Source organism: Seriola lalandi, unplaced genomic scaffold, assembly GCF_002814215.2.
Source record: "Seriola lalandi dorsalis isolate HSWRI2012SDOR001 ecotype SW California unplaced genomic scaffold, Sedor1 jcf7180002054682, whole genome shotgun sequence".
Taxonomy (NCBI): Eukaryota; Metazoa; Chordata; class Actinopteri; order Carangiformes; family Carangidae; genus Seriola; species Seriola lalandi.
The window spans coordinates 34,387-60,378 of record NW_019525235.1 but is presented as its reverse complement, the minus strand read 5'-3'; the positions used below and the strand labels follow the sequence as shown (position 1 = coordinate 60,378).

The 25,992-nt window shown below is 41.5% G+C and overlaps 2 protein-coding genes across 3 annotated transcripts in view; both read left to right on the top strand.

The window, feature by feature from the left end:
* Window positions 1-5,412: 5,412 nt before the first annotated feature.
* On the top strand, window positions 5,413-16,342 carry LOC111666919 (transcription factor 12-like). The gene is made up of 13 exons (XM_023422442.2): window positions 5,413-5,564; window positions 7,980-8,079; window positions 9,300-9,442; window positions 9,531-9,654; window positions 9,756-9,826; window positions 10,204-10,300; window positions 10,417-10,490; window positions 11,320-11,496; window positions 12,263-12,374; window positions 12,509-12,662; window positions 13,995-14,224; window positions 14,864-15,041; window positions 15,326-16,342. Exons 1-12 carry the CDS (start codon window positions 5,496-5,498, stop codon window positions 15,004-15,006), a joined length of 1,494 nt encoding a protein of 497 aa, XP_023278210.1. The 5' UTR covers window positions 5,413-5,495; the 3' UTR covers window positions 15,007-15,041; window positions 15,326-16,342.
* A 1,348-nt stretch (window positions 16,343-17,690) lies between these two features.
* Window positions 17,691-25,992, top strand: part of LOC111667030 (cingulin-like protein 1) — an 11,155-nt gene continuing 2,853 nt past the window's right edge. Inside the window, exons 1-13 of one of the 2 annotated variants that reach the window (XM_023422594.2) lie at window positions 17,691-17,830; window positions 19,545-20,513; window positions 20,587-20,681; window positions 21,471-21,576; window positions 21,676-21,771; window positions 21,859-22,007; window positions 22,536-22,677; window positions 22,779-22,991; window positions 23,092-23,298; window positions 23,448-23,552; window positions 23,750-23,902; window positions 24,123-24,293; window positions 24,583-24,735. In XM_023422594.2, coding sequence (XP_023278362.1) covers window positions 19,572-20,513; window positions 20,587-20,681; window positions 21,471-21,576; window positions 21,676-21,771; window positions 21,859-22,007; window positions 22,536-22,677; window positions 22,779-22,991; window positions 23,092-23,298; window positions 23,448-23,552; window positions 23,750-23,902; window positions 24,123-24,293; window positions 24,583-24,735 — 2,532 coding nt within the window. In that variant the 5' untranslated portion in view covers window positions 17,691-17,830; window positions 19,545-19,571. The other variant, XM_023422595.2, reaches the window with a different exon arrangement.

The following is a 25,992-nucleotide window of genomic DNA, read 5'->3' as shown; positions in this document are numbered from 1 at the left end:
TAATTCTTTAAATCTGAATGCCATAAATATTTGAACCTACTTTTTTTTCCCTCAGAAATTGTATGAAAACTTACACTGGAAAATTACCCTGGAATGCCAGTTAAATCACGTAAATATTTCAGCCACATGCGATTGTATAAATCATAGATGAAGCTGTAGCAGTTTGGGGGCGGTCATAAACAAATAAGGAGAGATGATGTGCAGAATAGAGCTGCAAGCTGTTTCCTAGAGAGCACATAATAGACATAAATCTTGCCAGTAGTGGACATATGATGGGGGAGCCATGTGAGATGAGACATGGAGTAACTATGGAGAAGATCATAAATATTACATATCTTATGTATGATATATTTGATACACGACACCTCATTTGTTGCTGTATAAGCGATGTCTTGTGGGTGAGCTTTGTACCCTCTGGTGTATGAAATTCAAATCAAACATTCATTTATCTCACTAAAAGCCAATAAGGCAGGAACGGAGACATTCATTTAGTCTGTTCAGCCCTTGTTTTTAGATCTTTTTTAAACATGAAAACTATAAACTGAAGTAAAACTGAAGACCAGAGATTTGCAGGATTATGTCATTCATTTAGTTATTTTGTGTGAAGGTGGCCGAAACTGTGACACATCTTCTCATACGCTCGACAGGCAAATGTTTTAATTATGATCAGATGACCAACAACTTATTTTTGTAGCTGTTGTGATTTGATGAAATAGATATCTGCTTCAACGTTTAGATATTCCTGACAGTTTCTCCTTCTTTCCTCAACCAATCACACACATCCATCAAACCCTGTCATTTGCCGACTTGTTAACAACACCGGAGGTGTGGAACGGTGACACTTCATCTAAATCTCAAGAAAATGTTGTTTCCTTGTTAGTCATTGTTTTCTCACTCTATTTTTGACCTTGGGTTGCTGGCTATTCTGGACTGATTTATTTTACTGTCAATCTTCTGTCACTTCTGATTTGGGTTGGAAGGTCTCATCTCAGCAGTCTTTGCCCTTGCTCATTCCTCCAAATGTTAAGATTTACACTCCTCCTATGGTGGCTGCCATTTTTGTGGTCATATCATACCACACTCACACCTTACCATATCTCATCAGTGTGGTCTGTGTAGCTCTGAGACACACGTTGGCCTGTTGCTTCATTTTTACACAAAATGTTACTTTTAAGAGGATGTACGTGTCACATTGTGCTGTGATTGTCAAACACATGCAATTTTACATTTTTTAAATTTACAAACACAAATCATCATCAAGGAATGTTCATCCAAGTATTTAAATCTATTTGAAAAATAGACACATTAAAATAAAGAGAAATTATAACAACAAAGCTGACAAGGACCATCAGTCACAGCCAAATTTTATTTAAATAGAAACCAATTAAAGCTGATAATCTGAACCTTTTGTCGTATACTGTAGTCTAAAATATAGATCACTTTATGCCACACTTAAAACACATTTATTGCTCTAAACAGCACTTATTTTATTTCTTGTAGAGTTTTGATTTCATGACATGCTCCATGAATATTGACCAAGTTACACATTAGACTGACAGTGACCTAAAGCCACTTGTGTTCTCCTCATAAGTGCCGGCGAATGTGGGACAGCGAGGTCACTGTGGTGAAGAGGTCGGTGAGTCTGGCTCTCACGTGCACCGTGCAGCCACAGCCGATCCAATCCTCTTATACCCCCCTCTTCTTCCAGCACTCAGGCCAGACTATAAGATCAGCTCACTGTGTCCAGGTTTTATCCTGAAGTAGAAGATCCTCAGCACAGAGTCACGCCAGCAGGTATCAAACACCACAGCCAACCCACTTACCTCTGGACACGTAGAGTGGGCCTGTTTGCTTTTTGAGATGCGTTCACTGACATGTCCTCAATAGAATATTTCAAATTAAACATTTCCAAACACATTTTTTTACGGGTTTGGTAGGAAATATTGTAGGTCAGTTGTGTTGACCTGATATAATCTCATTACAGTGACATCATGTGGTTAATGAACAGTATAAACCAAGTTAGTTTTATCTGTCTGATAAAGTCAGCATTATTTTGATGGTAAACCACGTTTTATTAAAGTACGCAATCCAAGAAATCTGTTGACCGGTGAAATGACAGAAAATAATTTGGCAACTATGTTGATAATCTATTGATATTTATCAATCATTTTTCAAATAAAAATGCCAACCATAATATGAGGATTCACTCCTTTTTCTTCAAATCTGATGGTTTGTTTTTATTTTTTAGGCAAAGCAAGTCATTTGAATACATCACCCTGAGCAATGGGAAATTAGCCTATAATTAGTCTGAATTAATTTTTTTCATAACTGTCTGACATTTTATAAACAAAATAATTATTCAAGAAAATAATCACCAGATTAATCAATAATAAAAATACAAATGTTTCTGTAAAAGCTAAACCTGACTATTAGGATGGGGTTACGTAACCCTGTTAGAGTCGTCCACAGTGTGTCTGCATTAAAGAAGTAATTTTAGTCATTTTAACCCCAAAATACTGTTATCGGATCTCCCAAAATAACACATTTGTCTGCGTTTACCTTTGGTTTATCAGTTTAGTACCAGGGTGAAATATGGGAGTCCCTGGATTTGACGTCACTTACACAACCTGTCCCAGGCCAGGCTGTTATTGCAGATTTTATACAGTGTTTTTTTCCTCCTTTTTCTTGGCGTCCTGTGGAAGAGCGGATGGGAAATTCTGATGTCATCAACCTTGGCACAGCGGGACAGAGGAGCATGCAGACCCTCAGGGTGCCACGATTGGTGCCCATGTATTTGTGCCCCGTAGATGGTGAAATAGATGGTGTGGTGCTGCCCGCCTGTGCTGCACCTGCGTCCCAGCATGCTGATTGATCAGTTTGGTCATGTGGAATGTCACCATCTGCTCCCCAGTCCCACTCACCCCTTCTTGTGTGAATGCCAATCACTGGCAGGAAGATAGTTATTTAAGCCATGTCAAATCAGGCGCATGACGATGAGGAATATGCCAACAACACTTGAAATGTGTGTTGAAGGCATAGTATGCACAACAGCATATCGTACACTAAAAGGACAACCATGACTTCCGACTGCAAAGAGCTTGTGCGTTTGTTCTTACCGGTTGGTCATATCAATAAAGATTTCTTTTCCTCTGCAGAGTATAATCAGATTTTGTGCACATCAAAAAATTATATCCTGCAAAAATTGAATTTGATAACCGAGGACTGCAATGATGGCATGATTAGGTGAATGTGTTTTTATTTATTTGCATATAAAAGTCTTCATTTTATATTCAGCGTGGTTCCTTATTTATTTCTCCTCCAACCCCTTCAGTTGCTCTTTTTTGGCCTCTTAATGGCCAACAGCGTATCAGGGGGCCATCAGGAGTGACATTCTTCATTGTAGAGCGCCATAACCAATGACATTTCAACCATGGGAAAATAAAGATATGCAAATTTGAACTCATTAACATTTGCATTACCTGTTTGAATAATCGCACTCCTGACAAGACTGCAATTAACTAAGATTGATGCAAAGTTCAGGGTTAGGGGACTGTATATATTTGCTCTTGGATCATTTACTCAAGATATGTGCATGTGTTATTCACGCTTAGTGTCTCAGATAGGAAAACTGATCTCTGTCAGCAGAAAAGGTCATTCAGTAGCCACTGGTGTTCCTCCATCATTTGTACAAAAAATTAATAAATTTAAAAAAAAAACATATATATCTATATATACGTATTCTGAATTTTGTTTTTAATTTCTTACACCTGCAAAGAGATGATTTCCTCTTGATAACCCAAAGTTTAACCTAATGAAAAAAAAAATCATGGGACATATGCTGTTCCTAAAAAGAAGGAATGGTCCACAAACGATTGCTCTGATGAAGATGAAGAGACTGACCTCCTAACCCAGTTAACACTAGCGTGGATAGTCAGGATTAGACTTTGACTCTAAGGAAGCTGTGCGGACTCACAACTCACCTTCACATGGACTGAAACCAGTTGACAGTAGTTTGTTTTTCTGGTTTCAGATCAGTTTATCTCCTACCTATGGTCATGCTTGTTCAATAACAGTTTTATAATTACTTAGTGATGGATAGTTTGCCCAATACTATCAGTTCTTTAAATATAAAAAGTATTGTTGAACATATATACATATATCTATAAAAGTTTGTTTAAATTGCACCAACTGTGCGTTAAAAGTCACACAGAAACGTTTTCTTAAAGACTTAAATAGAAATAGATGGTATGGAGAGATTCCAGAGAACCGTTAGTTTGGCAACAGTACACCCAGTCCCCTGTGGCTTCAGTGTAAACACTGGAGGGTTAGTAAGACAATGTGTTTAAGATAAACACTTTGCTCCGTCTCAGTGGGAATTATTTGATTGGATTCTTGCGAGGTCTCTCTAGGACAAAATGCCTTGCCAGGACAGTGTGCCACTCTGCAAGTCTGCATCATGCCAACTGCAGTGTTTTTTTTTTTTTCCTTCTATTTATGTAACGCACAGAGTATGGTGCACAGATACTGCAGGTCAACTCCTTGTACTGTTTATATACCCTCTGTTCTGGCTGATAAAGTATTTCAATGAGAGCAGCTGACTTTCCTTGAAGAGAGTTTCTGAAGATATCACTCAGAAATCGTAACCCTAAGTCGTTCATTTACACATGCAGTAGGTCACGGTGATTCTCAGCACCACGGCAGCAGACAGAGGATTTTTACCTCAAACAGGAAGTCTGACTGTTGCTGTTCATTAGCAGATCACCCAGACAGACTACTGTAACCTTTAACCCAGCCGCTGGAGGAGCTTGCCACGCTACACGTGCCTACAAACCAAGACTTGGTTCTATTTGTAAATGTAGGTCAGACAGGGGTGTGGTATCCTCTGTTTACTGGAAACCTCTACCTGTCTAACGGACGCTAATCTTCAAAGCATCATCACTGCTCCTTGGTCATGAGGAGGCATCTCTGAGCTTGCTTGCTTATGATTTGACACTAACAAAAGATATCACAGGAATAGGATGACACCTCAGTAACAAAACTTATAAGCCACATTGATGATGACTTTATTTTTCTTTTTGGACTGGTGTCCTGGTTTGCTGATGCCTGGGTGGGGAATTCCCTGATTATTACAAGTTTCAAGTTATTTTCATGTTGCCATTCTGCACAAACACACTCTCTTATTGTCACCACAAACTTAACACTAGTGTTTTATGACTGAATTTTCTCTAATAAAATAAAAAAAAGGATGCTCATAATACTATGGACCAGGCTTGTACTACAATAATAGCATCAACCCTTGGCCACCCCTCTCTGCTGCCTGGAATGGTCCAGCCCTGATTTGCATAAGTTGTCTGCGGGTAGCTGCATGACCAGCAGGGGTAGGTTAGGGGAAGGAGTGCATGTGGACTATATACACATGAGTAGAGACGCGGACAGACGAGCTGTGTGTGGACTGTATTGTGAGGCTGGAGTCTTGCACTGAACCAGGCAGAGTCATGTACTGTGCTCATCCTGTCTCTGGCACAGGCAACAACTCATTGATGTATTGCTACAACATGAAACCAGTGAGTACATATCTGATCTATATTTATATTTTATTTTCCAGGGGTTACATGACACTGTCAGTGTGTTGAATGGCGAGGATGCTGTTGCATTCTGAGATGGTCCTCTCAGATGTTGTGTCTGTTTGCTGACTTCTTCAGTTCATCACTAGTTTCCAGCTTTATATGTTTATTTTGCATTCATTTTGCATCAGTAAGAAATTAATTTACACGAGTAACCTTTATAAAAGTTAGAGGCTTTGTAATTTGACATTCTCTCATTTGGATATACCTTTAGTGAGGCACATCAGAGTCGGTAGGAATGTTTCCTTCTCTGCACAGGACATTTGCTGGGATATAAGGTTGTTTCTTCTGGCTTGTTTGCATGTGTGTGTGTGTGTGTGTGTGGGTGAGAGACAGGGAGAAAGAGCTTTGTGTTTTAAATGTGTCATGTTTCTAGTTTGTACTAAATGTGTCATTTTCACTGTCATGAGGAACTGTGTATATGGTATGAAGCTTACTCTTATTTAGACTTCTATGGTTGCAACTTAGCAGAGTTAATACAAGAACTGCAAGAGTCTGTGTAACTGTTATAAGGTTAGAAATCCTAGTGAGTTGCTTATTGGCCATTTGATTATTTTAATTTGTTTATTTAGTTCCCCATTTAACTGCATTTCAACCCATATTCAACTTGGAGTTTACATAAAAATAAAATTTTTCATTTTAAATATTCACAAAACTCATCACCCATAACCATTACCCATACACAGCACCTACATTAATGTTATTCAGTTATTACACTCACTCATTTGTGGTTTTATGTTGGTAAACTCGTGTTAAAATGCACCGGTGAGACTCACGCTTCCTGTTAGCTGAGCACCATGTAGTCAAGCCTAGCAGCAGAAAACATCTTGACATGAAGCAGATTGCTGCTTTTTCTATTTGATTTAACCCTGCTATGTTGGAGCAGTCCCTCCACCACTGCAGCCATTATCAAAGGCAGCTTTGATCTCTGTGAGACTAACCATATCCAGACATCGTGGATCACAGAGGCAGAAAATTGGTTGCATGTGGCTGGAGTTGGCCATGGTGGGGCACAGCATAGGCCCTAAATAGCGAGTTGATATTTCACTCATCTAGCATCATAATGCTGTGTACATTTACAATGGGGAAAAATAGTGTAGTGATTTCCTCTTTTTGTACAAGTTAATCGGTGGTTTTAGGTTTAAATAACTTTAGATTTAAAGGCACATGTTCAAAAATGATTATTTCAAGCATATGAAGGGTGGTGTAGTATTCCAATCTTCTTTTAGTTGGGGTCTTTATTCGCTGAAAAAAAAAAGTCTCTTATCGTTTGTGATGCCATGATTGATGGTTCCTAAATCAATGCTATGCTAAAAGAGGATGCCATGGTGACGGCCCCTCTCCAGCGGGGGCCAGAGAGGGCGTGCTGGGGCGGGGGTGTGACCATTATTAACGGGTCGCCTGCTATGCTGATGGTAAGGAGGACAATTGGCTTTATCCTCCGCCATATGCTGCCCATGGCGGCTCAGACGGGCCCAGTGTCGGCAGGGGCTCCTCTGTTTGGCCTAGCCCACAATCACCATGGGACTCATGCCAGCCAGGGTCATGGCTGCACGTATGTGTGTGTGTGTGTGTGTGTGTGTGTGTGTGTGTGTGTGTGTGTGGGTGTGCTTAAGTGCGTGTGTCTTTGTGTGTGAGCCTGTGAGTGTGCTTGCATGAGCATACTCAAGAGAGTCTTTAATAGCCTGCTTTACAGAACTTGTCGTCCGGGTAACTGACACCCCATTGATGCTGCGCAGGGAGGTTTATTTTCATTTCCTGGGGCACATCAAAGCAATCGAGGGAGGTGCAGGTGCAGCCCAGACCTCTTGGTGTGTTTGAGTGAGTGAGCATGTGTTGGTGTGTTTTGTGTGCATATGTGCAGTTTGTAACCCTGCAAGTAAATGAAAAAGAAAACACACAAGCTTAAGGTATTTTTAGTTTAATTCTTTGAACTGTTTGCTATTTACAATGTTTTGTTCCCTACAGGAAAGATCATTAGGGTGAGGAAAAAGCATAAGAAGGCCTGTAATTCAATTTTATTTGGGAGGGAATTGTATCCTAGTCTTGTGAAGCCAGTCGAACCTGATCATGATTAGGGCAGGGATTTCTCATGGTGAATGGTTCCTAAATCCGGATGAGGAGGTGCATGGATCTGCAGCTTATGGATTATCGCAATAGCTCTAAGTGTGCATCAGCTCTCTGCTTTGTTTTCATAATACTGTTGCTTCAGCCCGCGCTCATAGCACTCGCGTTTGTGTCAGTAAGATTGGTTTGAGTAATGTAGAAGCAGTAGAAAATTTGTGTTTGATTATACATCATCTTACGGTTCAAAATTGTTTTCCAACAATGCCTTAAACAAGTTCTTCTTTTTAGGTTTATGGGCAGTCTCCCTGTAATGACGACATCAACCAGAACTCATCTTCACATCCATCCAACAAGGCCCCCAGCAATGTGTTCGCAAGCACCTTCTTTGGTGAGCTCAAACAATCCGAAATGAACATGGTCATCCATCAACAATTCTAGCACAGTGACAATTTCTGTAATTACAATATTCTTCCTGGTTCAATGTCCATTCAAACCCTTTGCAAATACTATGTGAGCTTTTAGTGATCCTGAGCCATCAGGTTCAAGTTTAATCAAACAACATTATCATGTGAGCACACAATGATCTGCTTTGCATGCTCTGATTTCTAAATAGACAAAAGTAAAATGTTCCAGACCTTCTTTGTTGTCCGTTTCCTGTTTTTGTTTATTTTCCTATTCATCCACAAAACCATGTAATCCTGATCAAAAAAGTCTGATTTCAGGACATAAGAAATAAATTCCCTTCAAATGAAACCATGAAATCAACTAAAACCTTTATACCACAATAAAAATATGTTAAACAAGACTGAGAGTCTACGGTCATTCCAGCTCTGTGAGGCTGTATTTAGGTGCAAATTTGTGCTAAATGCTAAAATCAACATGCTAACATGCTCACAATGACAATGTTAAGATGCCAATCTCTAGCAGATATAGCTAATGTTTGCCTTGTTAATCATCTTAGTGTAGCATGTTAGCATGCTAACATTAGCCAATTAGCACTAAATACAAAGTAGAGCTGAGGCTGATGGGAATGTGAGTATTTTGCAGGTATTTTAGTCATAAAGCAAAATGTTGGACAATTTTAAGTTTTGACCTGATGCCAGTTGTAGAAAAAATTCAGAGGATCCGAGGAAGTCATTACAATTATCCCTGAGGGAACATGAATATTTACCAAATATCATGGCAGAGAAATGTGTGTGTAGTTGTTTACATACAGTATTTCACTCAAGGGGGTAGAATAACCATTCAGACAATAGCATAAAAACTAGAAACTACAATTAAGAGTCAATAAGAATTAGAGCCTTCAACAATTGGGCATGTCCTATGATTCTCAGAGCTCAGATAAACACTGAAATATCAATTATATTATATCATTGTCCAGCCATTTCAGATTTCTTTGGTGTAGCTTTCAAAGTTTAAATTTTAAAGGGAAAAAAAAAAAATGTTTGTATACGAAACAAGTGGTAGACATCAGCTTTAATTCAACCAGTGAAACTTAGTGATAGGACATCATTATTTCCATAGAGGCTGCTGTTGAGCACCGTGGCTGGACTGGCTGATTGAGATGCTGTTTCAGTACAGGCTATAACATATCTTTATGCATTTTAGAGGGGACGAGCAATTCGCCCGACATCTGGAATGCTGTAAATGGGCTGAACCAGCAGGGCTATGAAGGTGCACTGGGAGCAGCCACAACCCACCAAACACAGCCGGGGAGCTACAGCAGCCTGCAACCACCACACAGTAACCTGGTGAGATTTACCTCCAGGCCCTCGCATGTTGACAGCACGGGACTTTTTGACCCCTGTGTATTTAACCGTGTGTTTGCTTACTGTTCAGGACTACTCTCAACATTCAGTGATGGCTGCTGACATGAACAGGGGTCTCCCACCCATGTCCACTTTTCACCGCAACAATACGGCACCAAGAACTCCATCAATCAACACCTCAGAGAATTCAACAGGTGAGGAAATGGAGAAAATAATCCTCACTTCTTATTTCAGCTCAGGCTTGACTGTTCTTTATTCTTTCATTTCATGATGATTGTTTTTTTTTTTTTTGCAGTCTCAGGGAGCCAGGGAAATGTATCAGGAGGGTCACAGACAGGTGACACCTTGGGCAAAGCTCTGGCCTCTGTAAGTATGCTCCACCTCAATCCCATTAGACCAACTCATCTATGCTTTGTTATGTTCAAACAGTCAGACCAGAGCATAAAACCAAGCCCTGAGAGTCCCAGTGGTATAATGCAAAAGGGACATAGTTGTTCCGCCCTGCCAGTAACAGACTAGTGCGTATTAACCAAAGGCTACTTTTGTGCTGCTGGACTTTTTATTGGCTGCCGACTAGTAAAATGACCAGAATTGATGAGTTTAGTTCAGGTTATGAGCCTGCTCCAAAGGCTGTGGCAGCAGCTGTAAAACCTCACGCAGAAATGACAAGTTGTGCTTTTAAAATGATCCATGCCCTGGTCTCACCCCTCCCCCTCCTTCTCTCTCTCCCTGTCTGCCGCCAGATTTATTCCCCTGATCACACCAGCAGCAGCTTCCCCTCCAGCTCGTCCACACCGGTGAGGTCTCCGTCTCCACTGCCGAACGCAGCTGAACCTGCAGGTAAACTGGAGTAACAGATGCAGCCATGGGTGTCGCTCAGCGTGAAATATCATTTATTTTTATTTTGTATATCTCAACCTCCTCATGTTCTATTTTGGTTGTTTTCTTCCTCCCAGGTACTAACATGTGGCCCCGGAGTTCAGTTCAGGCACCAGTCTCACCACATTATGAGTCGACACTTATATCAATGGTAAAGACCCAGTTTAATACCATCTCCCTTATAGTTTACTTGTTCATATAGAGATAATTAATGGATGGATATGTAAATAAATGATAAATGAAACTCATGACGGCAGAAAATGTAGAAAGGCAGGAAAGACAAGTAGAAGGTTCAATATAAATGCACCTAAAATATCAAATATCAAAACAATCAGGCAAATAAAAGTCTATTTAAATATATACTAAACATTAGCATTTGTATATACCTGAGAAAAAAGAACAGTTATGAAAATACCAATACCATGTATGTGATAATAATAATATACATGTAATATTTGCTTATTATACTTACTTATTATACTTATATTAGGAGCAAACAACCAGAGGAGACTGCAATACACAAGGCCATACACAGGGAGGAACAGCTCTCCTGCCTCTGTCCAAAAGTAACAAAACCCACCTATCAGCACCTCTAACGCTCGTCAACAGACTTGTTATATGTAATGTTGAGATTTTACAGGATCTTATGTGTCAGGCTCGTTGCCTGGCAGCCTGCGAACCTTGATCTTATCATCCCACTCTCGGCAGGAGAGTGAATAAATGTATTTCTCAAAATGTCCAGCTACTGCTTTAAGGTTTCCATCATTCAAGTAAAAAAAAAAAGAGTTTTGACTTATATGACTATACTTGTCAAAACTGAGCAGAAAAACTGCCGGTTTATGTGATTTTGAAAGAATGGATTTCTGAGCTACAAAATGTCCCATGTTTATTGAACTGAGAGGATGTTTAAAACTTTGCCCTGATTGCTAAATGCCATGAAAAGTGCAGTTTGTAACTTTTTGCCCCCCGGTGTTTTGCAGTCTCAGGTGGAGGACCGTCTGGACAGACTTGACGACGTGATCCATGTCCTGAGGAACCACGCTGTGGGCCCCACGGCCGGTCTGCCCCCTGACATCCACAGCCTGCTGACCCAGACCCACCACGGCCACCCGGGCTCTGCCAACACTCTGCCGCTCACCTGTCACGCTCCAGCCATGGTTAACAACTATTACTTTGAAGTATTTAAGCAAGGACAGGGCAGTGTGTAGGGAAATTCCGTGTTGTGTGTGAATAGTACGAGTGCGCCCTGGTATTCAGTTTCAGGAATTTTCCACCCGCTACGTCTGCATGTTTTCCTCATGTAAAGGTTGTTGTCCTTGAAATAGGAAACTGAGCACAATGGGAGAGCGCTGTGACGCGTCACCCTTGTATGGAGAGCGTACAGTATGTGCGGACTCTAATTCCACTGTGGGGTGATGGGGGATGCCTGCATGGTGCACTCCCATTCCAGCATGTTTGCCTTTCAGTAGACCAAGGGGATTTTACCCAGCTGGAGTGGAAGTATATGCAGGGGAAAGGGGTTTTTAGTCTAATCCTTTGGGGGAGGGGGATATTAAATTCTCTCACTTTATTTTTTTCGAATGATGTTTCGGTCAGGAGTGAATCATTCCTGAAGAGAATTAGGGGTCATGTTTGGGGAGTATATAGTAGTTTTAAGGGAAGGATTAAGATTGTCTGAGATTAAATTAATTGTGTAGAGCGAGAGATCTACTCAGGGTTACGTCAGAAACCAGAGGGCAGATGTTGGTTTTGTGACTTATTTGTCATTGGTTGGATCTAAGAGTTGGATACTGTATGTGACCGAGCCACAGCATCGTTCACACTCAACCTTTAGAGAGTTTTCAGGTGCTCAATGCTCAGGCGAGGACTTAGGAACCCATGAATACTCTCCTTATCTCATCCTGTTCTTTGTGTGTCATAAAGGTTGAAGCTGTCAGTATGAACAGCAACCACTCAGCCTTCCAGAGCCGCACACAAAATGGCCACCCATACCCAGCCAGACAGAGGATCACACTTCAGCCCATGCAAGGCGGAGGTAGGAGCGCGTTACTCTTCTCATCTATCCACTGCTGTGTTTCACCTTCTTTGTCTGCAACTATAAGAACTTAAGACATTTCACAGTTTACTTTTTTTTTTTTTAAATAAAAAATTGCCTGTGATATCCCACAGGAGGTCTGGGAGTTCAGGGTAATCTGGAGCTGAAGATGGAAAGCAGGGAGAGGGAAGAGATGATGCACACCAATCACAGTCACAGCTCTGACAGCCAGAGATCAGATGAGGAGAGTGAACACAAGACACAAGGAGAAAACAGCGCAAGGAACAGGTAAACACGTACACACACACACACACGCACACACACACACACACACACACACACACACACACACACACACACACACAAGCCACCTGGTCAGAAAAACTATTCTGTTGTGATAAACCTGGTGCTGAAAGTGACTGCAGAAGAAAAACCGCCCCAGACTTATTGTGCTGATTATGCAGAGTCAGGCCTTTCTGCTGAGACGTGCTGTGCATGATTCATCAGCTGTATTTTCTGCCACATTAAGGAAGCAAAATCAATATTTATAGGTGTTTTTTTTTAATAGAATTATGCACTATATATGTCATGTGATTACATAACAGATAGAATAGAGAGGCAAGTATTAATGCCTTCTTGACATACAATAGACCAGACCCCCCTCTGTGAAGGACAGCTGTGTCCATGTAGTCTGTTTAGCTCTGCTTCATGTTTCTTCTCATGTCATGTGACATTGCAGTAAATTAAATGATGAAAAAAGAGGGATAAGAACAGCTGCTAGGACACACACTTCTGGGTCAAGACATCATGGTAAACACTTCAGTCAAAGTTGGAACCGGGCAATTTTTGGCTTAACAAATTGATTGAATCACTAATCGACTAATTGTTTCAGGTTCATTTATTACATCAGACTTGATCATTGTTGATTTAGATTCATTAAGATGGTTTTGGTGCTGAATGAGCCATTACAAAACATGGATGCATAAAGTTGATGTGATTTAAAACCGTACTGTACATCTTGAAAATCTCACAGATCAGACTGTATGTCCTGATGTCTCAGAGGTCACTTCAGGACAAACCTCTTCGTGACATCAGCTCTGATGTCTGAGTGCATGCTTTCTTTTTATTTAGATCTATAATCAATGTTGGCATATGTGAATGACCTCGAGCAACATTTTTCCTATTGAACATGGTTTTCGTTTTTTATTCAAGCCAAATGATAAAATAAAACAATATGCCACAAAGTGCATCTCTTGACTGAGAATGGACTCTGACTGGTTGTTTATAAATGTTTTTAAAAATAAATGCTCTCGTGGATTTATTATTAACTTATGAATGTGTGACTGATTACATGAGTCTGTTCTATGTAAACCGCTCTCACAGAACAAATGAGAGTTTATCAGACGACCTCAGGAGACTCAGTATCATGGTGTCAGCTCAGTGACCAGCAGAGGGCAGAGAAATCCACAGTATACCTCAACACAGTCCTCTTGTGTTGTGTAATCTGCTGAAGCTTCCACTTGGATCCACTTAAACTTGTGTATGATTTTTTAAAAACATAAATTTTATACCATTTCTACATTTATGAGCATTCTGTATTTTATTTTCTTGTTGTTGTAGCATTCATGAGGATGAGGATCTGAGCCCGGAGCAGAAGGCCGAACGCGAGCGCGAGAGGAGGATGGCCAACAACGCGCGTGAACGTCTGCGTGTGCGGGACATCAACGAGGCGTTTAAGGAGCTGGGTCACATGTGTCAGCTGCACCTGAAGAGCGAGAAGCCGCAGACCAAACTGCTGGTGCTGCACCAGGCCGTGGCCGTGATCCTGAGCCTGGAACAACAAGTCAGAGGTCAGTGCATCGCTGCTGCTGCTGCAGGCACAGATGTGCAGGGAGGCAGGAGAGGCTGCATGTCCTCCTCTGTGATGAGGGAGATGCAAAGATGGCGCCTTGTCTCTCTGTCAAGTCAAACAAGTAAAGGAGAGTAAAAATAAGATGGAAACCCACAGGAGTTAGTGCAGGAGAGTAAGCATATGGGTTACAGAGTCTAAACATGTTTTTAGCCCCAGTTTATCCAGATTAAAATATCTCTCATGTATTTATCCACACTTTTGTGTAGGTTGAGTCATAAAACCAAAACCAATGAGCTGAAACAAGCTACAACGCTCCCAACGGCTTAACTGCAGTCGGGTGATGATTCTCCACGTTAATAGAAAATATGAATTAGAGCAGCTTTAAAGCGCCTATGAGCAGGATTTGAAAATATCTGACTTGTTGTAGACATATCAAAAATGCAAAGTGGCCAATACGTGCCACAACAATAACCGATCAGCTAAAGCAGAATTCATGAGGTATTTTCCACTGAAGTTAAATATTTGAGTGTGCATTACACACACGATGGGAATGATTAATAATATCCCTGTACAACCAGGTGCCTTCAGTTTCTTTATTTAGTCTAATTCTAAGCGTGTTGTTTGTTGAATCCCACAGAGAGGAACCTGAACCCGAAGGCAGCGTGTCTGCGGAGGAGAGAGGAGGAGAAGACATCCACAGTCATGACGGATCCGCAGTCCATGCATCTGGCTTTTCATCCCAGTCTGACCGACCCAGGAAACCCCATGGGCCACCTCTGAGCATCCGACAATACCTACATCATGCCCAACATAAAGTATTTAACATTAACTTCTACTGTTTGATATCAGTGTGAATTATTTCTTTCTAAAATTACATATACAACATCTGCTATATGATTTTCAGCATATAGGATATACATGTTTCTTTTTAAAATATTGTTGAAAACAAAGTGTTGATATGTCCAAGCCATGATCTCTCTACTTCTAGAGATATTGAGTCGAGGATATTTGTATTTGGATGTGAAGCATATTTAGAAAAAAATGTATTTATTATTATTTATTTATACAAACAGTCTGTCATTATCTTTTATGTCACCAGATGTTGCGTGAAGAGCGTCCCAGGAGCATCCAGCGTTTTTTGTGAATTCGGACCCGAGCGGAGAGGTCCACCTCTCTGATTGTAAAGTGTGATGCAGTTGAACAATCATCTCCTCGCTTCCCAAACAGACTTCTAACTTTGTGCCTAAACTTTACTTGTAACAGACAAATGCATTGTAAGCTGCAGATGTTTTGTACATATTTTGTATATTTATTGATTATCTTTATGTTTGATTATATCTGAATGGATGAACCCCAGTAGTGGCAAGGTGTCATCTGCAGTTTTAATTTTGGCAGGGCCAGATATATTTCTGTCTGACTTTTACAGTGTATCACTATTTACCATGTACACTCGTGATTTCCACCGAGCTCAGAGGACTCATTATCCCTTTTTGTGCGTTCACACGACGGATTTCATTTGTCCTGTGGTTTGTGTGTGTTGAGTGTGTGAGTGCGCGAGTGTTGCAGGAGCGTGACCATTCTGTGAATGAACAGACCTCCGAGAATGTTCTGTAACGTGTGGGCGTCATCTGTTATTTGTATATTTGTTATAAGTTTGTGTTATAGCACTGTTAACAAGAAGATTACACTTACTGAAACACTGGTGGACAGAATCCTTCTTCTCCTCAGTGTAAATATTGCTCTTCAGACGTAGTCAAAGCTCTTTGCATGTTTGAGTTTTTCATAGAACATTTTGTTTTTATATGTAACTTATCTTTTATACAGATATTGTGAATTTAATAATGTCTCTATTTGCTTTATTTTCATTCTGATTTTACACAAAACACTTTTTGTGCAGTTTTGTTAGATGTAGCCACATTTCATGCTCTGAGCAATACAGTATTACAGAATAATTGATGTCTTGTTTGCTTCTCACTCTGCTGAACAGATAATGAATAATAATCAAGAATAATCTGAAATACTCCTATCATAACATGTACAGTATGTGTACAGTTTGAAGTAGCCTACAGGCATGTGTCAAAAGGATAATGTAGCAATAAATGTCTTTTTTCAAATACTCTGAGTCTGTGTCATCTATTATAAATTGTAGAAGATAATGGCGCACGCACGCACACACGCACGCACACACACACACACACACACACACACACACACACACACACACACACTCATACTTGTCTTATATTAGTTATGCAGACACTCACTGACATAATACATTTCCTAACCCCTTACCCTAACCAATACAAATAAATGCTTAACTTTAACCCCAAAAGTTTTAAATCTCAAACGCCCCTTTGAAGTTGCCAGAATGTCCTCACAACGATGGTTTCAAAGACACGCACACAGTAAGGTAGACCCACCTATCAATATGTGACAGCTTTAGATGTTTTGTTTTTTCAAAGTAATGAGTGGGAAGTAAGATATTTCCAAAAGAAACAAATTATCTGCTGTTTCTGATCACAAAACGATGTAGCAGTTCTAGATGTTGTAAAGCCTGAGCTGTGTGACAGCTAAGACTAAACGTGACAAACTGCATCAGTAAGAAAAGAGAAATCCTCACAAAGTTGCAGCTCAGTTCTACCAAACAGCAAAAATGACACAGATTAGAGGTCGACCCAGTGACCTCTGGGTTTAAGGTGTTGACCAACTGCGACGTCCCAGGTTCAAGTCTCTTTCCTCCAGTTCCTGTCTGCTCACTTCTGTCTTTAATTAAAAGCATAAAATGTTTTGGGTTTTTTTTACACAAGCATGTGGTCTATATGTAGCAGGGCTTCTATTCAGAAACCACATTTACAGTAATCAAGACCTGTATTCAAAGATGTGACCTAGTAAATAAAACCTTGGCCCCTGAGTGATGGAAATGTTCAACAGAAATGTTTTCACTTATTTTTAACTTTGATGTTTTGTCTTCACTGCACAGAAAGATGAATGTGCAGTGTTTGGCACTATAGGGGTAGAAGGGTTTTGAAGTCATCTGCTTTAAATCTGGGTTTACACATGTATCACAACTGGCTCAGTCCAATATCCAGTTACACAAGTGTGATGTGAAAACCTGAAAAGGTCAGTGAGTTGTGTCCAGCATTTCAACTTGTAAAACAAATTATAAATGTGCATGAATTTTGAATATTTCAATGATATATGATGAACAGCTCCCGGGACAAGCGTTTCCTTTTTGGTGTTACAGTAGGCTACACTAATGGACACCTGGATGAAGTCAAACGTGCAACAGTCTCCTTAAACTTTTATGGGAACTTTTAACCTCCTTCATCCCTGTAACAGTCTTTACATACTGGTCCAGTTTCCAGCTCGTGACTTTAGTGGATCACAATATTACAGTGTGATATACGGTCCATTGATCCTCATCACTCCTTCAAACCCATTACATCATATTAAGCCCACAGTCATATGGGCTGAATGTCTGACACGGAGCGGGCAGTGAACGCCTCTCTCTGAGCGGGACAGTGTGATCGTGTCCGGGCGGAGGATGACAGTGTGAGCGGACAGAGGAGGAGGAGGACGCAGCAGTCAGACCGGAGACACAGCGGTAAGTTGCACCTCAGATTGATCTCTTTGTAACTCGTGTTTGCTCAAAGGAAGAGCCTGGTTATTGATCCTGTAGCCGCTCGCGGTGTGTGTGCTGTGCCCAGTGGTGAGTTTAAGATCATAATGTAGCTACTTTATCTGTTGTGTTCCTCCTGTAGTAACTACTTCAATCAGACAGTTTTCTGTGATGTTTAGCGTTTATGTGCCGTAATTGAATGTAGTTGTATATTTGACTGAAGGCTAGCCATTTGTTTAAAGTTAACAGTGTGAGGCCAAGTGAAGTCCATCAAGTAAAACCGGATAAACGCAGATCAGACAGCAAATAAACTTGGAGCCTACTTATAACCATCCGCGACCACTTGCTCACAAATAACTCTTATATGGTTATAAGCTGTAATTAATGGCGTTATTAATGGTTAATAAATCATTTATTTCAGCGTATAGTTATAAGCTATTAATAAGGAAATCGGAAGGGTTGCCAGGTTGTATAAAGTCCTCTTTCTTCCTTTTTGCTTTGTCCTTTTGGCTAACTCTTTGTTTCATAAGGAAGACCTCCTTAAATTGACAGTCAGACCTTTTGGAAAGTGTGTTGATAAATTGATGTTGTTAAAGTTGATGACGAGTGGATTTGTGTGGACAAACAGTCCATCTGAGTGGACTTTCTGATGAATTTAAGAGTCTGCTTAAAGGACAGATGAAATGGCACATTTTCCTATAACCTACCAACCCAAAAATCATTTTTATTAATAACGGATCTATGAAGTGTCTGTTGATGTCACAGAATTACAATCTTAGAAACTGCCCAGAATTAAAGTTGTCATGGTGACCACGGGGTTTAAGTTGCTGATCATGTAATCACAAAATGCCAGGTTTGAGCTTGGGGATCTCTATAACATATCATCTCCCCTCAGATCCTGCCAACTTTCTGATAAAAGCATTAAATGCCCCCAAAAACTCTTATCTGAGTGGATAGTCAGATGAATTTAAGAGATAACTCACAGGACTCTGCAAGTGTGCTGAAGGAGGATATTGTACAACCTGGCAACCCAAGAGTGGTTCTTATTCATGGCTTATAACTGATCTTACTACTATAACAGTTACTAATAAAACCATGTGTTAGAGCTTATAAACCTTTTATGAAGGATACCTTGTTAGAAAGTGGTAACAATACTTTTCTTTCTGAACTTCCTGAACACCACACGAGCTGCTGTCTGTCTGTAGTGCTTTTAGTTGAAGTATCCACGCTCGGGATGGTGCTCTTGAGAAGATACCGTTTTGTGTGCAGCACAACACCTCTTGTGTTCTTGTGTGTCAGCCTCACAGTAACATATTTGTCGACAAACATTATCTTCATGTGTCATACTATGAAGTGGGTGACGACACCCCGGAGACCTCGGCCAGTTGTAGTCGTCATACAGATGGCTCAGCTTCAGCTGTACAATAGCACACTGTTATTAGCACACAGAAGGAGCTGTTTTCATTGCACAGCAATATCACGCTGTTGTCAGTGTCTCATGTAGGATGAGTGCAGCTGCGTGAGGAGCTCCCTGGATGTCTGTCATTGTGTACCACTGAGGCACCAGCCCTGCTCCAATGTTTTGTAAACACCAGCCCCAGCTGGACCAACCTGATGCATCAGTTTTTAGTTCACCTTCCCATGCAGGATTTCTAAATTACCTGTCTGTTTTTTTTTTTTTGTTTCGTTTTTTTGCCAGTTCATCTGTTAATCTAGTGGAGTCAGGATGGAGTCTCACAGACTGAACGGCTCTCCAGACATCAGGATACAGAGGAGCTACATGCAGCAACACAGTCAAGGAGGCAGCCAGGACAACTTGTTTGGAGTGAAGGTGCAGGTTCAGGGGTTTAAAGGTCAACCTTACGTGGTTCTGAACAGTTCTGGTCAGGAGAGTCACAGGGACATCTCTGTCATCACTCATCAGGCGGGGTACAACCCGGGTATGGTGAGGTCTGTGGATGAAAGACACTCTCCAGCTGAGACACAGAGGAGTGCAGCCTCCTCTGTGTTTCATTATCAGAAACACCCAGAGATTATGAGACCTTATGACCCTGAGAGTAATAACCTGAACCTAGTCATTCCTTCAGTCGCCCAACCTGGACGTCTTCCAGAGACAACGCAGACTGCTAACATGACCAAACCCAGGATCCCTCTGCCAGCCGAGGGCCCAGAGGGAGACCAGGTTGAGGTGGTCCAGAACAAGGCACCTCCCTCAGGTGGACACATCCCTGCAAGGTTCCCAAACTTAGTGGACACAGACTCCATCTTATCTGTGGGGAAGCTGATAAGCCAGTTCAACAGCAGCCAGCGAAGGGGAAGGTGTGGCCCAAGAAACAGGCTGGACCCGGAGCAGTGTCGGAGGTCGCGCAGCGTGGACAGCGGTCGAACCTCAGACTCCTCCTTGTCCTCCCCTTCCTCCAGCAGACCCTCGTCTCTGAAGGGCACCAGGGGGGAGACCCCAGGTGGGATATATCCTCCCGGGTCAGCTAGGGCTCGACTCCTTGGCGGAGAGCCCTCTTTGACAAACAAAAGGGAGGAGAGCAAGCCGAGCACACTGCTCAAAGGACTTCATCCTCATGCTGCGAATCTGCTTCACAGGACAGAGAAACCCTCTGTCTCCAGATCATGTAGCGACCAGACTGATGAGTCTGATGAAAGAGACACACAGGTAATGAGATTTGCTTTAGAGCACAGTTGTTCTTTTAAAGATTGAATTTATTTGCTGTATGTTCTCTGACCAGGTCACTCCTGATCTTCTGAAAGGACAGCAAGAGCTCTCAGCAGACCCGACTGCAGATACAGCAAAACAAATACTGTTCACGTACCTCAAGGATGGGTAAGTCCCTGTCAGCTCTCAGCACTTGTGGTCAATGAACCAGTTCCACATTTTTGGAAATAATGGTCATTTGCTTTCTTGCTGACAGATGAGAACATTTATACCGCTTTCATGTTTTTACAGTAAATATGAAGTTACATCCAGCAGCTGCTTAGCTTAGTTTAGCTTATTTTATCTTAGCCTATCTTAGCATAGTTTAGCTTAGTTTAGCTTATCTTAGCACAAAGGCAAGGCAACTTCATTGATTTTGCACCATTTAAACACAGATTCTTTACGTTAGGCAAAGCAAAAATATATAAAATAAAAATAGAATAAAATTACATTTAAAAAAAGACTGGAAATTGGGAAACAGCTAGCATCCAAATAATCATCCAAATGTTTGCAAAATCAACCTAACAACTCATGCTCAATGATTAACACGTTAAATCTCACGGCAAGAAGGAAAATAAAAATTATAATATAATATAATGTAAGTATTATTCCTTTGAAACAAGGTAATAAATGAGTTTTCATTTCCACTTGTTTCAGCTGAAGATTCAATAGTGTGTAGTTCAGTCAGATAAGGGGGTGCCGATCCAGCTGTGTGTGCTCAAACACACAGCAGTCAGGAATGCAGAGCATGAACTTGATAAATAACCAGTCACATGGAAAGTTTTTAAGATCCATCACTGCCTATTTTCAAATATGTGCTGAAGTAGGGCACCGCCATGTATCGCTGACTAGATTTAATTTTAATTTTATCTTTACAACCAGTCAGTGTGTTTTTGAAATGTTTTTCTTGCCTCTCAGGACGACTGATGATGACTCCACCACTCAGAGGAAAGTCAACCTGCTGCTTGAAAGGATCAACAAGCTCAAATGGAGGACTGCAGAGAATGTGGAGGAGGAGGACAAAGTGAGTGTTGGGATGAGATGTTTGCCAGTGTTGATAGTTGTTCAGCATGTTAAGATGTCTTTGTCTGAAACTCCCAATGATACTTCTCTTCTCCTGAAGGATAATGCATCGGAGGTGAAGCAGTTGCAGGACAAACAGGCAGTGCTGGAGAGAGACGTGTCTGAGTTAAAGCAAAGACTGGAAACTGAGATGAAGGTGCAGTGCGACCCCATCCTGCTGACTCACCACTCACTTCCTGTTCCTGTGACTGATGATGTCCCTTTCTGTTACTGTGTTGTGCAGAATGAAAAGACTCTTGCCAAGGCCTGTGAGAAAGCCAGGACGGAGAAAAAGAAACTTCAGGAAGAGTTTACCAAAAGTCAGACAGAGCTCTGCAAACTCAGGGAGAGACTGGCTGAACTCGAGGCAGAGCTTCGGTCTACCAAACAGGAGTAAGGATTTGGCCTCCCAGTCACTCAGAAAAGTTTCAAAGTAAAGCTCTGCTAAGTAAAAATGCTGACATGTTATCAGCTCAACGGAGGCTATAATTGAGAACCGTTTCATATTTACTTTCCAGACATCAGAGTGGTGTTAATGTCCTCATGGTGTCTAGTGTCACAGAGGAAAGTTTATGTTTTCCATGGATAGCAAATGAAACAGTTATGAAATGCATGACTAAACAGGATACACACTTCAGCTCAATGCTGTGCTCCGCTTTTTTTTTCAGCAAAGCTTCTGCTCATACTCTTAGGTCATTCAAGTGAACTGTAATGTGTGAGCTGATGAAGGTCATTAGAGCGAAAGCAGAGTCAAATACCATTTGGATTAAGTGTGCAGATATCTAGTCCTGTCCAGGGCTGTTCTACAACTTTAAAGCAGGGTCAAGCAGGTTTCTTTACCAAATACATACAAAATATGGAACTGAAAAATGCTGAAAGATATGTCTTTCCTGTATATTTGTGTTTCTTGTATGTTGTCAGATTGAGTAAGATGAAGGCAGAGAGAGAAAGATCCAGGACGGAGATGAAAGACCTTCAGCAGCAGCTCTCTGAGATGCACGATGAGCTGGACCAAGCCAAGAAGGCAGAGGTGATAAACACAGAGAAAGAAATCCTTCTGAAGGTAAATGAAAGCAGGTGTAGAAGATTCACGTCCCAAATCATCAGCAGCTGTCTTCACTGCACTAAAGGTAGTAACACTGTATTATGATGGATGTCCGTCAGGATATGGCGCAGCTGAGTTTGGACTTTCAGGAGATGCTTCAGATGAAGGAGGAGCAGGAGGAGGTGCTGCACCGCCGGGAGAGGGAGCTCAGCGCCCTGAAGGGGGCGCTCAAAGAGGAGGTGGAGACGCACGACAATTACACGGCCGCTCTGAAGGAGGAATATGAACAGGAGCTTGAGAAGCTGCTCAGGGATTTAGAGCTGGCTAAAGAGGTAACAGGGAAGACATGCATGTCTTTTGAATTCGCAAAACTAACACGTGGTTTATTACGCTGCTCATGTTCATCATTTATGACTCCAACCTGTCTTTCAGAGCAATACTCTGCTGTGTCAAGAGAAGGTGGAGGCAGAGGGGGAGAAAGGTGTAGCTAAGGTGGAGCTGAAGGATCTGAGCCAGGAGAGAGATCAGCTGAGAGGAAAGGTGCAGGAGCTCAACAAGAAAGTGGATCAGCTGAACCAGGCAATCCAGGAGGCTAAAACCACAGAGAGACTGCTGGAGCAGAGAGCGAAGCAGCTGGAGGTGGGGAGAAGGTGTGGGTGAGGGTGGAGGGATTTTGATGTTGAGCTAATTCTTTCTGAGGACATGTTTTATTTACTTCGATTTGATGTGGGTTTTTTTAGTCAAAGTTTCATTTATATTCCTGATGTTTTTTTTCTCTTGTTCCTCAGAGGGAAAAGCAGCAGGTTGAAGAAATGCTAAAGGATGTGAGGAGGAATGAGGAGGAGATGTGTCAGTCTAACCAACTGCTGCTCACTCGGTTGGAGGACGTGCAGGTAAAGTCCAGGTCACTGTTAGTCTCAGAGGGGAAGCTTGGGGGCGAGGTGGTGACTTACTGATGTTTCCTGTCTTAAAGAAGGATTACAAAAAAGAGAAACAGCTGGATTGGTTTTAAGATCATGACTCAGGGCGTGAGATGATTTTTAGCAGTTTAGCAAAAAAAAAACAAAGCTGTTGTCTTGTCTTTCGACAGAGTAAGTTGACCAAACTCAATCATGAGCACAGGGACTTGAAGGAGAAGCTGAAGGAGGAGAGGAAACAAAGAGAGGAGCTGTGGAAGGCAAAAACTGAACTGGAGGACGAGAGGAGGCTGCAGGACCGGGCTGTTGAGCAACTGCAGAGGAAGGTGAGAGGTGGACCTTGACAATTTATTAGACCCAATCGGAAAACATTTTTGGAGCCAAACAAGATCCAAAAATCTGTTGTCTTAACCCTGCAGCGACATGAGATCAGCAGAAACAGCTGATAGTTCTTGTGCATGCATAGTTTCTTTCATCCCTTATGTCCACATACCCGAGGAGGTTCACTTATCTCACTGTACAAGCTCTGTTTATCCGTCTGTTCAGATGAACAGCATCATGGAGGAGTGCGAGGCGTCTACAGACGTACTTCAGAGCCAGGTCGACGAGGCCAGAGAAAAGAGTCAGAGGGAGTTGGCTGAGCTGCGTCTACAGCTGCAGGAAAAGGGAGCAGAGCTGGAGAAATCCCGACAGGCGGCCAAAAGACTGCAGGAAGAGGTGTGGTACTCATTGTCTCCCTCGATTCATCAGTTTGTGGGTTCAAATGTCCGAGTCACCAATAAAATAATAAGTCAGCGGCAGGGTAGAAAGGAGTTATGTTGTTTTTTTTTTTAATTTTTCTCCTGATAAGGTGCTACATGGATCCTGAGAGAAGTTTTCAAACGTTTAACCTGATTCACTTTTCTGAATAATGTCTGTAACTGAGTGACCACTGCCCAACACTAAACCCTGGCATGTTACCTTATCTCACAGTGTGTGTTTACTCAGTGGCGTGTTCTGTGTTCAGCTCCTTCCTCTGGAGGGGGATCTGCAGCGGTGTCGCAGGGAGCAGCAGGAGGCCCAGCTGAGGGGCCAACAGCTGGAGCAGAGGGTGGAGGAGCTGGAGGAAAGGAACGCAGCCACGGTGGAGGAGAGAGAGCGGCAGGTCAAACTCATGGAGGTAAATGTCTGGGGAAATCCCACTCTGGAAACTTACTGAATTAAGAAGTTGTCACAAGAAAAACAAGCATCCAAATGATAGTGAGAACTAGAAAATTCCAGGGAAATTTTGAGTGCCACGGGGGCTACTGCCGGGATGAGTACATGATTTATTTCCAGTGTTCAAAAGTCACCCTGATCATATTCTGCTTTTGAGAAATGTCTTGATAAAAAAGACTCTGATGTAAAACAATGTCACATCCCTCCATCATGTATTATGTGGGAAATATCTCATATACTGTGTTGTTTTTTTTAATAAAACAAGAGGCAACATGTCTTCAAACTGGCATTTAAAGGGTTAAAATCCTGAAAACTAATAAACATTTGGTAGGTTTGAGCAGAACTGAAGTGGTTTAAGAGATGTATGCAAAAAAAAGCAGAAAAAAAAATTGATATATGATGATTTTATAGCATTTTCTTTGTGTGTCCTTTTTTGGACGCGAGGAACCCCAGAGGGTACAAAATGTGTTACCAGTGTATAATAGACCTGTAACAGTAACTGACATTAGATTTTAAAAATATGTCAAAAAAGCCCCGAGGCACTCCTCTCAGCTATTCTAGCTGTAGAGGAGTCCCTCGGAGCTGAGCACCCGTGGCACTAATAATTTTCATTCGCATTAACATACACAGCAATAAAATTAAATTTCTTTTCATCGAAAATTGTCCGTAACACTTCACCTGTTTAACATGTAGAAGCAGTATGTAAACATGTAATGAATGGTTTACAACACTCTATAATGTTATTATAATAGCATATAGAAGGACATTTAAGTGTTTAATTTAATAATAATAATTGTCATTCAAGCCTTTTTAAAACACTAATGCTCTAGTTGAAGCTTTAAGATGGACATGCAGCAGTAATGATTCCTGCCATTGTGCACTGATGACCGTGGGAAACGTTCAATTATAAACTGCTCTCACTCTTAATCGAGCGCGCAGCCGAACATACTTCACTTTATCACGTGCTTTGAAAGTGTTTATCTGTTCAGGTGCCAGTATTTGCACTCACTTGTTCCTGTGAAATATGAGGGTGCTGAGAGGAGTCATGGCAACAACATCTCGCTGCTCACCACTGTTTGTCTTGCTGATGACAAAACATTACACAGTGACACCAGTGTGCTCTCTGTTGACACTGCGTATCAACCGAGGAAGCTCGTGTTTACTGTAAAAAGTTATCAGACCTGTCTGGGTGTTCTCAGGAATCTCCTCTCACCCCCCC